The sequence below is a fragment of the Malus domestica genome, chromosome 17, assembly GCF_042453785.1.
Source record: "Malus domestica chromosome 17, GDT2T_hap1".
Taxonomy (NCBI): Eukaryota; Viridiplantae; Streptophyta; class Magnoliopsida; order Rosales; family Rosaceae; genus Malus; species Malus domestica.
This window is the reverse complement of record NC_091677.1, coordinates 12,272,206-12,289,485: the sequence shown is the minus strand read 5'-3', so window position 1 is coordinate 12,289,485 and position 17,280 is coordinate 12,272,206. Positions and strand designations below refer to the sequence as shown.

At 37.2% G+C, this 17,280-nt stretch overlaps 1 protein-coding gene across 1 annotated transcript; it reads right to left on the bottom strand.

The window, feature by feature from the left end:
• Positions 1–13,559: 13,559 nt before the first annotated feature.
• LOC103417220 (4-hydroxyphenylpyruvate dioxygenase) lies at positions 13,560–15,998 on the bottom strand. Its single transcript, XM_008355409.3, has 2 exons — positions 14,375–15,998; positions 13,560–14,033 (listed from the first exon to the last, which is right to left on the bottom strand). The coding sequence occupies exons 1-2, from the start codon at positions 15,559–15,561 to the stop codon at positions 13,847–13,849; spliced, it is 1,374 nt and encodes a 457-aa protein (XP_008353631.3). The 5' UTR covers positions 15,562–15,998; the 3' UTR covers positions 13,560–13,846.
• Between the last annotated feature and the right edge of the window lie 1,282 nt (positions 15,999–17,280).

Genomic DNA, 17,280 nt, shown 5'->3' with positions numbered 1-17,280 from the left:
ATTTGGATGTAAAGTTTAACTATGAGCATAAGAATTTTGATCTAGGTATTTGGATCTTTAATTTTTTAGACCAAACATCTAAGACTTTAGAGATTTAATCAAACTACTTTTTTACAACTTTAATTAATTTACTAATTGATTTCAAATTACACCAATTATTATTATAATTAGTTTAATAATTAAGTCCAATATATAACAAATTCTTAAAATCTTGCAAAAGAAGATATTGTTAATGTAAGTGCCATTAATTCAATATATCTCAAAAGAAAAAAAAATTCTATAATAACATAATAACAAAAAAAAAAAAAGTTGAATTGTGGGTGCAAAAAGGACAATGGTTTTTTTAAGGATTAAGCACCTAAAATTCCATAACTTTTTAGTGTCATTCCAAATTAGTCTCAACCTTTTTAATCATTCCAAACAAGTACTCAACCTATTGAAAATGTCACAATTGTTAGCCCAAGTTAAAAATCTGTTGAATTAACTAGGGTTTACTTTGTCTCTAAAATCAATAAAAGGTCATTGAAGCATAGCATCCACGAACGAACGGTCACCACTAGCTCCATCATGCCATCACATTCAACCCAACACAAAACCACAACTCCACCCCACAACTCTAGCCACCAACATCGAGAAGAAGGTCATGGAGGTCGCTAAAAAGGTATGGACTATCATGGTGCGGCCACCACCATCTTCACTGTCTATAAAGAAGAATTGGAAGTTTTACAGGCCTAGAATCAGTGTATGTGGACATCACATGAGCATAACCAAGCTCCTTGAAACTTTGTCTAAATTCTTAACCCTCTTCTTTGTTAGAAGATGGGATCCTAATATAATTTCAATTTGGGTCCATTTTCGATTCAATTCAATACTCGTTTATTCATTGGGGTCCATAGTACATAATCTATGTTTAAAATTCAAATTTTGAGGCAACTAATATTAATGTTGTCCATGATATACCTAATTGGTGGATTTTGAACATGATCTATGTTTGAAAAAATTAACTAGAGCTCAATGGATGTGACATTTTTAATAGGTTGGATGTTTGTTTGGAATGTTTAATAGGGTTGAGACCAATTTGAAATTACACGAAAAGATTGGGGGTTGTTAGGTACTTAATACTAAAAAAAAGAAACCCCCCATATGAGAAAAACTTGTGTGAGGCTTAACTTGCCACTGGATCATGCTGAGTGGCACTACATACGACTCATAACTTGCCATGTGTTAAACATTAAATATGATTTCTAATTTTTCGTTTTATGTCAAAATAAAATAAAAAAGTTAAAGCATTATTTCTTCAAGAAACTAAAATTGCTAAAATAAAACTCACAAACCCCAGTTCCTTCATCTGTAAACCCGCCCATAGACTCTTCTCTCTCGTCGGTCGGTGTCCCTAATGTCGTCGATTCTTCTCCCTTACTACTCAACCTCCCCTTCCCTGATTCCCACATCTCTCATATTTCTCTCCCATGATTGCTTATAACTAATTCAATTTCACATCAATAGGCCATAGTATTTGAAAACTGGAACTACTAACAACTGGTGAAGGAAGGTGGCTTTAATAATTGGGTTCTTCACCAGAATTTATGTGTCCATAATAATTATTCGATAAGTTATAAAAATGCTGAGGTTAGTCAAAAACCTAATTCATTTCAGATGGATTAATGAACCTTTGAACCAGTAATTACACAAATTCTACACAATTTCCCAGCAACCATGCAAGGCCGTGAGAGAGATAACCTTGCGATTATGAGGTCCCTCAAAGTCAGGCCTTTTAAAAAATTTCTTTTTCCATATAGTTTTTTATATTAAGTTTATTAATTATGATATAAATTGAAAATAAGAAATTATATTAATGCAACAATGCTTAACACACGGCAAGTTATGAGTGGTATGGTAGTGCCACTCAGCATGATCCAGTGGCAAGACAAGCCCCACATAAGTTTTTCTCTTAAGAGTTTAATCATAAGTGAAAGCGCTTTAATCTAAAGTTGACAAGTAACAAATGTTTAATATAGAAAAGTCTAAAATGAGGCATCAGATTCTAATTTTCTCAATACGTACACATCCTTATTTTTATATATACCATATACTATACAATAAAAGTATGGTATATAAATATTTCATTTGTACGGTATCATACTTTGATGTGAAGGTTGCATATATTTGAGAGCATTTGATTTTCTCATGGCAAACAATTATACATCAACCTCATTCAGTATTTCCACCAAAAGATAGGCATGGCATTTGATTGATTGCCAAACTAATGAGATCTGGAACCCTACTGTAAATCTCTCTTGCTTTTTATATATGAATTTATTTCCTCTCATGCATAGAAAGATACCATTTTGTAAAATACCATGCCAGAATATGTTTCCTTTCATAGAAAGATCACGTTTTATAAAACACCATGCAGAATATGGTTCCTTTCACAGAGAGAGATCTCATTTTATAAAACACTTAAGCCCTTACGACATAGGAATGGAAACTGACTTTGGGTGAGGTCTGTGTCCATGGACCATCCTCCTTGTCAAAAACAGTACAGAAATTCCTCGTTTTACAGCTCGATCTGTTGAAAAGATCCATAAAGCGAAATAAAACGTGCCTAAAAATGAAAAGTCGACCCAACTCGATCTTTTTTCAGTTTGGACGCCTAGCATTTAAGTACTTTGATAATCAGCAATTTGTTTTTGAAAATCATGGGTTATGCGAATTTAAGAGAATATCAAAATGTAAACAAATGACAAAGTTACAAACTTTGAAAATGAATTTGTTGATGCACAAAATCAATGAGACTTTGGAACAACGTAAAGTGTCAATTTTGTGACCTTCGAATGGTTGCTTCGGTAGTGATGATAATATGTAAAGAGATAGAGATAGATGAGCAAACACAAGATGTACGTGGTTTACCCTAAGTCTGACTATGTCCACGGAGTAGAGAAGTTTACACAAATACATAAGTTTAAGCATAATCATCATTAGTGGATTCTAATGACTAGTTTAAGTACAATAATGACATTCCTCCTTAATTGTAGGAGAATGGTCTTCTTTTATAGTTGAGAAGAGTTCCACTTTCGTCCGCGGTTGATGTGGGACTCTATGAGCTTTATTCTGACGTTGACATGTGTCGTATTATGATTGACCTCTTGTGTGGAGAGAAACTCTTGTGCTTTGGTAGGGGTGCCTCAGCATGAACTCTTTAGTGTGTCCTTGAAGGTATGAAGTTGACTGGTACTTGGTAGTTTCGGGACTGGTCAAGTTTGGTACAAACATAATTAATGCCAAAGATCTTTTAAAGAACAAATACAAATGTCACTTAGTACTACACTTAGTGGTATTCTTCATTTGTAAATTAGAAGTCTTAAATTTGAATTTTGTGAATATTGTTCGATACCAATTTATTCCTCTCGCCCATTAGTGTAAATATATCGATGTATAAAAACTTGGCACTCACCTTACCATGTGGCAGAAAATTTCCAAACAAGTTTTTCCTAAAATCGAATTTAAGGTAATGCTATAGAAATGTTATCAAATTTTAAATGGTCATCTGAATGGAGTATACTAGAGTTTGAGAAGAAAAACTCTTGGGCCCGTGCTGGTAAGACACTCACAATAACCTGACAAGCTCTGTCTACTAGAGAAAGATTGGTTGAAAGTATTTAAAAATATTGAAATGTGGTGTAAAGTTCAAGATAATGGTTAGGTATTTATAGAAAAAAAAACTATAATGTTTTTTTTTTAATTTTTATGCATTTTTTTATTGACTTATTTAATCTGGACTGTTGGATTACAAAAAAATTGAAATCCAACATCCTAGATTTTGACACGTGGCCAACAGTAACATTTCTGATATTTTTTTTAGATATTTTCTTTTAAGCTTAAAAACTTGGGTGTTGGTTAGAAATCTAACAGTCCAGATTGTGCCATGTCATCTAGTCGTTGGGGCTAGATTTCAAATTTTTTTTACTGTTGGAAATTCAACGTCCCAGAAAAAATAGCCATTGGAAATCCAACAGCCTAGCATGTGCCACATCTCCCCTTTATCCAGCCTCATTAGTGCGCCTGTATGCGGGCTCCAAGCGTTGCAACACTATTAGAGACGTGTGCGTGCTTTCCGCATGCCTGGCACAAAAAAGAATTCTTCACGCAGCTGGTGTCAGCCTTGCGTCATATGGCCTAGGGGCTGGGCCATTTGATTTTTGACTAGGTGAGCAACTGGGCTCTCCCATAGCCCAATGGATTGAAATGAGCTGGAGAAGTTTTTGGAAGGGGGGAGGAGGAAATTCAATCCGCTATCCCCTAGGGGATTTGGAAGGGGTGAAAGTGCTCTAACAATCACAAAAGCAACTCAACTCATCTTTTTGGTGCCAATGAACTTTCCATCTGTTGGTTTTTAATGGGTTTTTTTTTTTCATTTTTTTACTCCTTACTTTTGCATCAAATTTTTATGATTTCTGACTTCATGTTCTCAATTATCGATTCTTCTTGAGTACCTACAGTCTAGAGACTTTGTGTCGATATATATTTGACTGTTGGATTTGATTCAATAGCTTAAACAGATCAAAACTCATATCTCCCACCAATCTAATTATTCTCGTATCACATATTTCCATCCAACTGTGAGATTGCAAAAAAGAAACCTGATAGTTACAAAGCAACATGGAAAACTTGTACATTCCTTGGCTTTTCTTAGTTCAAACCCTTGGTTGCCAAATGTAGGGCTAAAGTTCCAACAGTCATAGTATTTGGAGATTCTTCTGTTGATTCAGGTAACAACAACTTCATTCCTATAATATTGCCACAGGCAACATCTAGCCTTAAGGTCAAGATTTTCAAAGGCCAGCCCACCTGGCAGTTCTGCAATGGCCGAATTCCTTCTGACTTCATCCCCGAAGGTCTAGGCTGCAAGCTAACTATACATGCTTAAGCCATCTCCAACCGAATGGTCCAGAGGGCCAGATGGTCGAAAATAGCCCGAAAACTGTCTCCAACCGAGGGCTAGGCCAGAGGGCTCTGGAATCTGGGAGGGCCCCACAGAATCGGAGAGGTTTTGAGGGCTGGAAGGCTGGAGGGCTAGCTGCATGTAGCCAGCCATGGGCTGGCCATTTTATTATTTTTTTAATATTTTGTTATTTCTGTCAGTTATAACCGACAGGATTTCTTAAGAAAAAATTCAAATGCAACGGCTAGTAGCCGTTGCATTTGATTATTTTTTTTTAATTTTTTTTTACAGTTTTATTATTTTTTTTATTTACAAAATTTTTCATATAACTTCTATTTTTTCCTACAACTTCTATTTCACAAAATTTATTTCATTTTTTTTTTTGAAATTCCATTTTTTTCCTATAACTCCTATAACTTCTATTTCACAAAATTTGTTTCATATTTTTTTTTAAATTCTATTTTTTTTCCTATAACTTCGTAAGCCATTATACAACATTAAATTAAATTAAATAACATTAAACAACATTAAACAATATGAAACAACATTAAATAACATTAACCAACATAAAAATTATACAACATGAAACTTAAACAACATTTTTAAAAACATTTAAAAACATAAATTATGTTTGGCCCTATGACCCTTTGGCCCTCGGTTGGAGACGGTTTTTTGTGAAAGGGCTAAAACGAGCCCTCTGGCCCTCGGTTGGAGACGGAGGCAAATATGGCCCTGTACTGTTCATTAAAATATTAATATCTTGGAGAATCTTGGAGGGCCAGAGGGCTAAAACGAGCCATCTGACCAGCCATCGGTTGGAGATGGCCTTACTTGGATCCAACGCACAACATTTCAGATTTTGCTACTAGTGTTTGCTTTGCTTCTACAGGAACTGGCTATGATAATGTAGATGTTGATGTTGCAGTTAGTAAGCAACCAACTCGTATTTTATTTTTCGTTTATATATACAAGCAATACTAGGGGAGAGAAAGTCTAACACAGGACCTCAAAGTGGTGAATGTTGTTAACAACTAAGCTACAAGCGCCTTGCATCGACCAATTTATGTTGATGAATTAACATGTTAGGCAAAATATCTCATCATTTTTTTGTTTAATGCAGCAAGTTATTCCGCTGTGGAAGGAAGTGTACTACTACAAGGAATACCAAAAGAAACCAAAAGCCCATACATTTTACTCTATTCTTAGTTATAATTTATTGGTTTATTTTGGTGAATTTTGATATTTTGTTATGTATTTTCAATGTACAAATCAGATGATCCCAACAATATAGAGATTTTGTTCTCCACCGAAAGCTCTTGTGGCACATCTAGTTGATCAAAATACTGTTGATTACATGCCCACATAAAATAAAGGTGCTTTTTCAAACCTAGAGGGTAGAACTCTGAATAGGGATTGTTCCAATGCCTTTTTGAGTTGTTTCTCATATTGACATGCTTATGGAAAAACTCAGGAAAATATTCCCTTTCGGGACATTGCAAAATATCATGGGTCTTCAAATAAACAAGGGCACAAATTGTAGGTTTAAATCTATAAAAACCCTTTTCTGCTAAAGAAACTCATAAAGGCAACTCTCCTACCGGAGGCTCCATCATTGAATGGCTTTCAAAATTTACAAACCACAACCTACAAAAATAAAAATAAAAATAAAATCAACTGGTAAATAAAAAGATATATACAAAAAAAATTAACTAAGAATATGATAAACACAAATGATTCGAAACAATCCCCAGCAACGACGCCAATTTCATGTTAGGATTTTTGTCACATCCTGGGCTCGACTCCATCGTAATACGATATTGTCCGTTTTGGGCCCCAACCACACCCTCACGGTTTTGTTTCTGGGAACTCACATGAGAATTTCCCAGTGGGTCACCCATCATGGGATTGCTCTTGTGCGAACTTGCTTAACTTCGGAGTTCCGATGGAACCCGAAGCCAATGAGCTCCCAAAAGGTCTTATGCTAGGTAAAGATGGGAATATACATATAAGGCTTACATGATCCACTCCCCTCGACGATGTGGGCTTACATGATCCACTCCTCTGGACGATGTGGGATGTAACAATCCACCCCCCTTAGGGGCCTGATGTCCTCATCGGCACACTTTCGACCACAGATTGGCTCTGATACCAAAATGTCACATCCCGACCCAGGCCCCCACCACATCTTGGGCTCAACTCCACTGTAGCACAATATTGTCCGCTTTAGGCCCCGACCACGTCCTCACGATTTTGTTTTTGGGAACTCAGACGAGAACTTCCTAGTGGGTCACCCATCAAGGAACTGCTCTCGTACGAACTCGCTTAACTTTAGAGTTTCGATGGAACCCGAAGCCAATGAGCTCATAAAAGGCCTCTTGCTCAATCTCCAGTATTCGACAATCTGCTGCAAGGAAAATCGTCGAAATGCACATATTGGGTTAATGGTACTAAATACGACGGACCATACTACCTTGCAGACGGCATTTACCCAAGGTGGGTTTCGTTTGTCAAAACAGTGCCACATCCACAGACTGAAAAAGAAAAACACTTCGTAAAATGTCAAGATGGGTGTAGGAAGGATGTGGAACGTTGTTTTGGGATCGTGCAAGCTCGTTGGGCAATTGTCAGGGTTGCAGCTAGAATGTTTGATGTCGAGGCTCTTCGATCCATCTGAAATGATGTGTATTATTCTGACCGTTGGACCTTTTTTTTGGGGGGGGAACGTAGACCGTTGATCTGTGATCGGACGGTCCAGTTTAAAAGTGAAATTCAAATTTTTTTTACTGTTGGAAATCCAACGGTCTAGAAAAACTAGCTGTTGGAAATCCAACGGCAAAGAGAGGGCCACATCGCCATGATCCGAGTGATGGGTGAGTACGCTGATAGTGGGCCCCGCCACCTGCATTCTTGTCTCCTACTCGCGCCCACTCGCAGATGAAAGCCACACGCCAGCCAAATAAGCCGGTCCCTGGGTCAGTAAAAAATGGGCTGGTCTGTTGCCTGACTTAGGCTGGGTGCTAGGCTAGTTTGTGGGCTGGAGTGGATGCACTGACCCCCAGCCTAGTTTTTTGACTGGGTGCTGGCACATTTCACCTCCGGTGGAAATGCTCTAAGCACTACAATAATAAAAGAAATCATATAATACAATTCTTTTCTGTAACGGATGGCGTAATATTGAGTTCAAATACAATGTTAGCGAGGTTTTTCTTTTAAGTATATAATTTAAAGTATTTTTTTTCTTTATAGTAATACTATCACGGACATATAAGAACCACTAATTTACATCAGGGTTTAATCAACGGGTTGCTTTGATGGCAGATGCCTCTACCATTCGAGAGGCATTGGAGGAGTGCTGCAAACATGGTTTATCAAACATTATTATAGTCTGATGCTCGTGAACTTATTCAAAATATTGGAGGTTCTTTTAGATGAGATTGTATTGGTTCCCGAGTTCCTTTTAACATCATAGCGGAGGATGTAAATATTTCAATTAGAATTAAGGGACATTATATCATACAGTTGCAGTTGTATTTTTATTAAAAATTCGTAACTAATTCTATTTGGACATATTTCCCATTAAAGCAAACTTTTTTTTTTTTGAGAGAAGTACGATAATTCATTGCAAGCAAATTCAGAATACAAACAAACTAAGGATAGTGTGTATACTGGGCCTCGATAAAACCTTGCCAGGAATTTCACTCCGGTCGAAGGGAAAAGAGTGTCCCACACAACATAAAGGACTTATCCTCAAATGTCAATCCATAAACAAATTCTGAACTATCTTCGAACAAAATATGCAACTCAGGGGGTCTTCAACCCAAACTGATTGGTTACAAAGCCTTCGACCATTTTGTGCGGTGAGCGCCAACCGTGGGGCAAAGCTTTCGGCCATTTCTTCCATAGTCCTTTCCACACGCTACAACACAGTCTAAACCACCGGTAGAAAATATCTCCAACAAATTGGATTAGTTGGACCAACATCCACAAAGTATCAGTAGTAGGCCTGGCAATTCCTGACACGACCTGATAACCCGACACGACACGACACAAAATTAACAGGTGTTCGGGTCGACAAGATAACGAAACGGGTCGTTATCGGGTAACCCGATAAGCACCTGTTAAGATAACGGGTTGTTTCGGGTATACACGTGGGTAACACGATACACGATAAGCAGAATATTAATTTAATAATTTTATAACCCTAAAAAAAATACTATAATTACTATATATATTAATTTAACAATTTTATACGCCTAAAAACTATAATAATTATATATATATATATATTAAATTAACTATAATAATTATAATAATTATATATACTATAATAATTATACCCCCAAAATATTAACTATAATAGTTATATTTATATATATATATATATATATATTAAATTTTAAATTAAATTTTATACCCCTAAAAACTATAATAATTATACATACAAAATAAATAGATTTAAATCTACTTAATAAATAAATATATATATACACACACACACACCATTGAACTTCATGGGATACGAATTATACAAAACTAATTTCAATGATTCAACCGTCAAACTTGTTTATATATGCTTCGAGATCGCATCAGCAAAAAATTACAAAAAACAAACATTCACAGATCAAGTAACGAGACAAAACTTTTCGACGGTTATAAACGAAAAATCACGATTTAACGGTTATTTTAACTCCGATTTTGATGATTTTTTACAGCTACACTCCTTGACCCTATATGAATACAATGAATTAATTCGATCTTCAATTTAAACTATTTACACTAGTGGATACCACAAAATTTTATGTTATACTTGATGAAAGTATGAATAAACTCTTAAGTGTTAGTGAATCTATTGTTTTGATGGGATACGCATTCTACGAAACTAGTTTCAACGATCCAACCGTCAAACATGTTTGTATATACTTCGAGATCGCATACGCCGAAAATTGCAAAAAACAAACATTCAAAGATCAAGTAACGAGACAAAACCTTTCGACGGTTATAAACGAAAAATCACGATTTAACGGTTATTTTAACTCCAATTTTGATAATTTTTTACAGCTACACTCCTTGACCCTATATGAATACAATGAATGAATTCGATCTTCAATTTAAAATATTTACACTAGTGGATACCAGAAAATCTTATGTTATATTTAATGAAAATATGAATAAACTCTTAAGTGTTAGTGAATTTATTGTTTTGATGAGATACGCATTTTACGAAACTAGTTTCAACGATCCAACAGTCAAACTTGTTTGTATATGCTTCGAGATCGCATACGCCAAAAATTGCAAAAAGAAAACATTCGGAAATCAAGTAACGGGACAAACAATTTCGACGGTTATAAACGAAAAATCACGATTTAACGGTTATTTTAATTTTGATTTTGATGATTTTTTACATTTACACTCCTTGACCCTATATGAATACAATGAATGAATTCGATCTTCAATTTAAAATATTTACACTAGTGGATACCACAAAATCTTATATTATACTTGATGAAATTATGAATAAACTCTTAAGTGTTAATGAATCTATTGTTTTGATGGGATACGCATTCTACGAAACTAGTTTCAATGATCCAACTGTCAAACATGTTTGTATATACTTCGAGATCGCATACGCCAAAAATTGCAAAAAACAAACATTCAGAGATAGAGTAACAGGACAAAACTTTTTTATGGTTATAAACGAAAAATCACAATTTAACGGTTATTTTAACTCCGATTTTGATAATTTTTTACAACTACACTCCTTGACCCTATATGAATACAATGAATGAATTCGATCTTCAATTTAAAATATTTACACTAGTGGATACCACAAAATCTTATGTTATACTTAATGAAAATATTAATAAACTCTTAAGTGTTAGTGAATATATTGTTTTGATGAGATACGCATCTTGCGAAACTAGTTTCAACGATCCAACCGTCAAACTTCTTTGTATATGCTTTGAGATCGCATATTCCAAAAATTGCAAAAAATAAACATTCAGGGATCAAGTAACTGGACAAAACTTTTCGATGGTTATAAATGAAAAATCACGATTTAACGGTTATTTTAACTCCGATTTTGATGATTTATTACAGCTACACTCCTTGACCCTATATAAATACAATGAATGAATTTGATCTTCAATTTAAAATATTTACACAAGTGGATACCACAAAATCTTATGTTATACGTAATGAAAATATTAATAAACTCTTAAGTGTTAGTGAATATATTGTTTTGATGAGATACGCATTTTGCGAAACTAGTTTCAACGATCCAACCGTCAAACTTGTTTGTATATGCTTTGAGATCACATATGCCAAAAATTGCAAAAAACAAACATTCAGAGATCAAGTAACGAGACAAAACTTTTTTACGGTTATAAACAAAAAATCACGATTTAACGGTTATTTTAACTCCAATTTTGATAAATTTTTACAGCTACACTCCTTGACCCTATATAAATACAATGAATGAATTCGATCTTCAATTTAAAATATTTACACTAGTAGAAACCACAAAAACTTATGTTATACTTGATGAAAGTATAAATAAAATCTTTAAATGTTAGTGAATATATTGTTTTGATGGGATACACATTCTACGAAACTAGTTTCGACGATCCAACTGTCAAACTTGTTTGTATATGCTTTGAGATCGCATATGCCAAAAATTGCAAAAAACAAACATTCAGAGATCATGTAACGGGACAAAACTTTTCGACGGTTATAAACGAAAAATCACGATTTAACGGTTATTTTAACTCCGATTTTGATAATTTTTTACAGCTACACTCCTTGACGGTATATGAATACAATGAATGAATTCGATCTTCAATTTAAAATATTTACACTAGTGGATACCACAAAATCTTATGTTATACTTAATGAAAATATTAATAAACTCTTTAAGTGTTAGTAAATATATTGTTTTGATGAGATACGCATTTTGCGAAACTAATTTCAACGATCCAACTGTCAAACTTCTTTGTATATGCTTCGAGATCGCATATGCCAAAAATTGCAAAAAACAAACATTCAGAGATTAAGTAACGATACAAAACTTTTCGACGGTTATAAACGAAAAATCACGATTTAACGGTTATTTTAACTCCGATTTTGATGATTTTTTACAGTTACACTCCTTGACCCTATATAAATACAATGAATGAATTCGATCTTCAATTTAAAATATTTACATTAGTGGATACCACAAAATCTTATGTTATACTTAATGAAAGTAAGAATAAACTCTTAAGTATTAGTGAATCTATTGTTTTGATGAGATACGCATTCTACGAAACTAGTTTCAACGATCTAACGTCATACTTGTTTGTACACCAAAAAATTGCAAAAAACAAACATTTAAAGATTAAGTAACAGGACAAAACTTTTTGACGGTTATAAACGAAAAATCACAATTTAACAGTTATTTTAACTCCAATTTTGATGATTTTTTACAACTACACTCCTTGATCCTATATGAATACAATGAATGAATTCGATCTTCAATTTAAAATATTGACACTAGTGGATACCACAAAATCTTATGTTATACTTAATGAAAGTACGAATAAACACTCTAGTGGGTCACTTTCATTAAGTTTTGAGTTCCATTGGCAAGGTTTAAACTTTTGAGAAAGGCTTCACAACCTTGAAAACAAAAACGGTTTCATTTGTCATATCCTTGCACATTTAATATTTGTAATAGATTAGTAGTGTATGGATGTATTTTTTATGAGGCTCTTATTTTCGAGTGTAGATGTAGTCCTTAAACGACAAATGTGTTTTAATGTTTTGAAGTATTATTTATGTGACAATGTGTGGTATGTGCAAATTTTAGAAAGAAAAAAATTTCTTAACGGATCATAACGGGTCGACCTGTTAAGGACCCGTTAAGATAACATGTGTGACACGACACGACCCGTTAAGATAACAGGTGTTACACGAACACGACTGACACGACCCGTTTGCCAGGCCTTCAGTAGGAGACCTATGCCCGCAGAAGTAGAACTACAATATTTAAAAAGTATGCTCAAATAGAATCGGTTTGTACGGCAATGAAGCATGGAAGTTATCCATTGCATTTCTCTTCGTAATTCTAAAATGAATAAATTACAAGAGGTTTTCTTTGTCCAACTTCTCTTGAGAAAAGAAACTTGCAAGAGTTTAGCATCCCTTTTCTTTAATTTTGTCCAGTAAATCTTTTCGGTTTAAGGTGTGTTATCTTCCTGATGACAGGACTGGATGAAGCAACAGTGGGATGCTGCGGCACAGAAACATTTGACATGAGTTTCCTGTGTGATCAATACAATCCATATTTTGGGACGCCTTCCATCCTTCTCAGAAAATGCACTCAAAACTTATCTAGCAAAGTTTCTTTGATATCCTTGTGTAAAGAGCAATGTGTAACGTTAAGGCAAACACAATGAACCTCTTTCTAAAGTTTCGATCCTTCCACACCGGACTCGTGCCACACAATTAACCCGTCTCCACTCCGATCCCGTTCCTACGAGTGAAAGACCTTAAAAACAGACTACAATGCTCATCCCCATGTAATAGAGTAGAATTCCCAAAGTCGTATGTCCAACGAAATTAAGAAAACAAGAACAAAAGATTACAGTACAAAGACTTAATACTCTGATTTGTATTCCTCTTGAACGTTGCACATTACAAGCACGTCGACAGTGCAACAAGGCCGGTGATTGATTACAGTCACAAATATAATTTAGCAATAACATTTGTGTCATTGTGCATAAATCGATAGGCACCAACAGTAACACACATACAGCTTGGTATACACAAAATGACACTACTCATACAACAGCCTTAAAATGAGTACAACGAACCTGGCTTCAGAACTGCCTTATTTAGTCGTTTTACAGTATCGCAGACAATGGCGATTCACGCAGCTGCTGGCTCTGCAATCTGTTTGGCTTCAAGCGTTTTCTCATACTCCTCGATGGACTTGAAGAGCTCGGAGAAGTTACCCTTCCCAAACCCACCGCATCCACCCTTTTGGTGAACCTTGCCTTCTTCGTTCTTGAGCATGCACCCGACTCTCTGAATGATCTCTATGAACATGGTTGGCCTGCCAATTGTATACAAGAACCATTAATCCAACGATCGTTACAGCACAAACAAGGCATAAACTTCAACACAACTAGTAATTTCTATCTTCTTTCTCAAAGGACAGATTTCTACGATACGAATTAAAAGGACTCGATTCGAAGCTAAACACTAAAATCCAACTTGGTTGGCATCAAGATTGACAGAATCATGAAAAACCAGATTCCTACCAAGGATTGAATCATGAAATATACAGAGGAACATACTTTTTGTTCATTGAAAAAACATGAAACTCGTAAATTAGACTAGTTTAAAATATCGGGAAACACGAAGAAAAAGAGCAGAGAAAGTGATGGAATTTACCTATCTCCAACAGGCTTAGTGAAAATCTGAAGCAGAGTCCCCTGATCGTCCCTATCCACCAAAATCCCCAGCTCCTCACATTCCTTAATCTGCTCATCCGTCAGCACATCCCCTGCCCTCTTCTTCAAATTCTCGTAATACGTCGGCGGCGGCTTCGGCATAAACTGAAATCCGCCGACGCTGCTGCGGCTCCGCATCTCCCTCAGCGTCCTGAATATGTCCTCGCTCACCAGCGCCAAATGCTGGAGTCCGGCCCCCTCGTTGTGCTCCAGGTACGTCTGAATCTGGCTCTTCCTCTTCGTCCCGTACACCGGCTCGTTCATCGGAAGCAGCACCATCTCCTCGTTGTTCGCCAAAACGACGGAGTTTAATCCGCTCTCGCTCGTTCCGACGTCGTCGGCGGTGAACTCGGCGAACTCGTGGAATCCGGTGAAGCCTTTGACGTACGATATCGCCGATTTGAGATCCTCCACGTTGCCGACGGCGTGGTCGAGGCGGCGGATTCCGAAGTCGATTGGAAACGACGACGGTAGGGGTTCGAATCCGGGGAGGAACCAGAGGTTGGGGTCCGGATCTGTGAGGTGGTTGTGGTCCGAGTAGCTGACGTACCGCAAAACAACGTCGCCGTAGAGTTGGACTTCGGCGATGGTGACGCGGTTGTCGAGGAGGATGGGGGCGGCCGAGGGTTTGGCTCCGTGGGCGACGCTGGTGGTGAAGGCGGAGACGGCGTCTTCGACTTGGATGGCGACGGCGCGGACGCCGAGGCCGTGGGTGGCAGAGAAGGCGCGGGAGGCGGTGTGGTCGAAGGTGGGGATGGAGGCGCTGGAGTTGCTGGGCCGGGCCGGGTCGGCGGTTCGGGTCAGGGTGGGGGAGTACGGGGCGGTGAAGAGGAAATTGAGGTCGCCGGAGCGGAGAAGGTAGGAGGCATGGGTTTGATTGCCGGTGGAGAGGTCGGACTTAGCTACCATGGGCATGCCGAGTCCCCAGGAGAATCGGAGGGCGGCGTTGGTGGCGTCGGTGCACCAGAACTCGACGTGGTGGAACCGGTGGACCCTGAACCGGTCGGACCGGGGGTTCGTCCGGACGAAGTTGGAGAACCCAACGAGGTTGAAGTGGGTGTCGTTTTCCTGGCCCATGGTGCTGCGTATTGCCGTTGCGGTGGCTGGGGGTGAATGAGATGCGGTCATATAGCAGTGACTGACAGTGGACTTGCAGGTGGAGGTGATGATAACGTGGCAGGTATGGAGTTATCCGATTGTCGCGACACGTGGGCGGACATGGATGGTTGTACGGGCTGATGGTGGCACAGACGTGTGAGACTCCACCTCATCTATTCAGAATTTTCATGCAGTGGTCAGTTCTGGGAGGAAAGCTCTTGAGGGACGCAACTCGGGATTTATGGCGTAGATAACTGTGATCGTTAAATGAGTGAAAAGTCAGAACAGCCCTTCGGAAAACCTTTAATAACGGTAAACCCAGGCGGGAGCACGCGGCAGTGGCGCTCTGCTTTTCCCGCGAGTTTGTTTTTACTTTTAACTTAAACGGAGATCAGATTGTACTTACCGGAGGTCCAGAGCCACTTCCACATGTCAAATTATTAGAGAGACGATAAAAGATCCACTTTTAACAACACCAATATTTGTTGTGCGGAAGCGTCAAATATGAAACCAATAAGCTACAACGGCAAAATATGATAAGATAAATAATCCAAATGACACAAGGATTTATACTGGTTCGGCTTAAGTCTACGTTCAGTTCCGAGACGGCGAGGAAATTCCACTAATATCAAAAGGAGATTACAAATAGAGTTTTAACTCTCAAACCCAAATCCCACATACACCCAATAACTCTCACTCTCACAAAGAACAATTGGAGAAGATGGACACACATTAAATATCATCTCTCCCAAAAGCTACACAACATGTAGCAGCAACATCTTTGATTGAGGGATTACTAACAAGAGGAGATTACAAACAAATGGGAAGAAGCAGCACTATTTCAAATGGGAGAGCCGAACACTCTCCCTGGTACGGCTCTCATCTGATGCCGCTCCCCCCACTCAACCAACGGCATAATCGAATGCCTTAATATAACCAAAAGGCTCTACATTCTCTCACTCATTCGGCTGCAACATTCATCCATACAAAAGCACCCAATAAAAAATCCAAAGTAAAAGAATAATCATTCCTTTACAAACATCATCATGACCTTCCTTTTTCTTTTCAACAAACATAATCATTTTTCTCCTCATAATGATGTTCCCATATCATTATGTCCTTCATTTTTTATTATATGCTTTTGACCACTATCCAACAATATCCACCTTGGCCAAATTCCGAAAACATCACAAAGAATCGAATCAACAATCACCATAAGCACCCAAAGTACAAACTAAAGACAATGGGAACTAAATCAAATTCCCCAAACTTTCCGGTACTATTATGATCTCCACCTCGACTCAAATTGTACCAAAGCCAACAAAAGTAGACAATTTCTCTACTGTCTTCTTCAAATTTGCAAACTATAAGTGCCTTGATAAAAAAAAAGGTGATTCAAACAAAGAACTGAAATTCTTCAATATCACCGACAAAAGATCAAGCACACCATACCAAAGTTGGACACACAACGAACTCCACCTGCTCACAAACACCATGGTCTTAAATTGCACCAATAGACTCATTCACGTAGCATGGCACATTCTCCAAGTCAAAATTGATTACAAAATTTAGCAACAAGGTTTAACATACCACATACAAAACCTTTTACCCAAATTCAGATCCTATGAATATCAATATTATGCCCTTCACTCAAGTTTACCATCATCACATGAGCACTAATAGGATAACCAAATATTTCAACTTCAAATAATCAGTAGGAGATCCTAAGCCATACCTTAACTAGAGTCT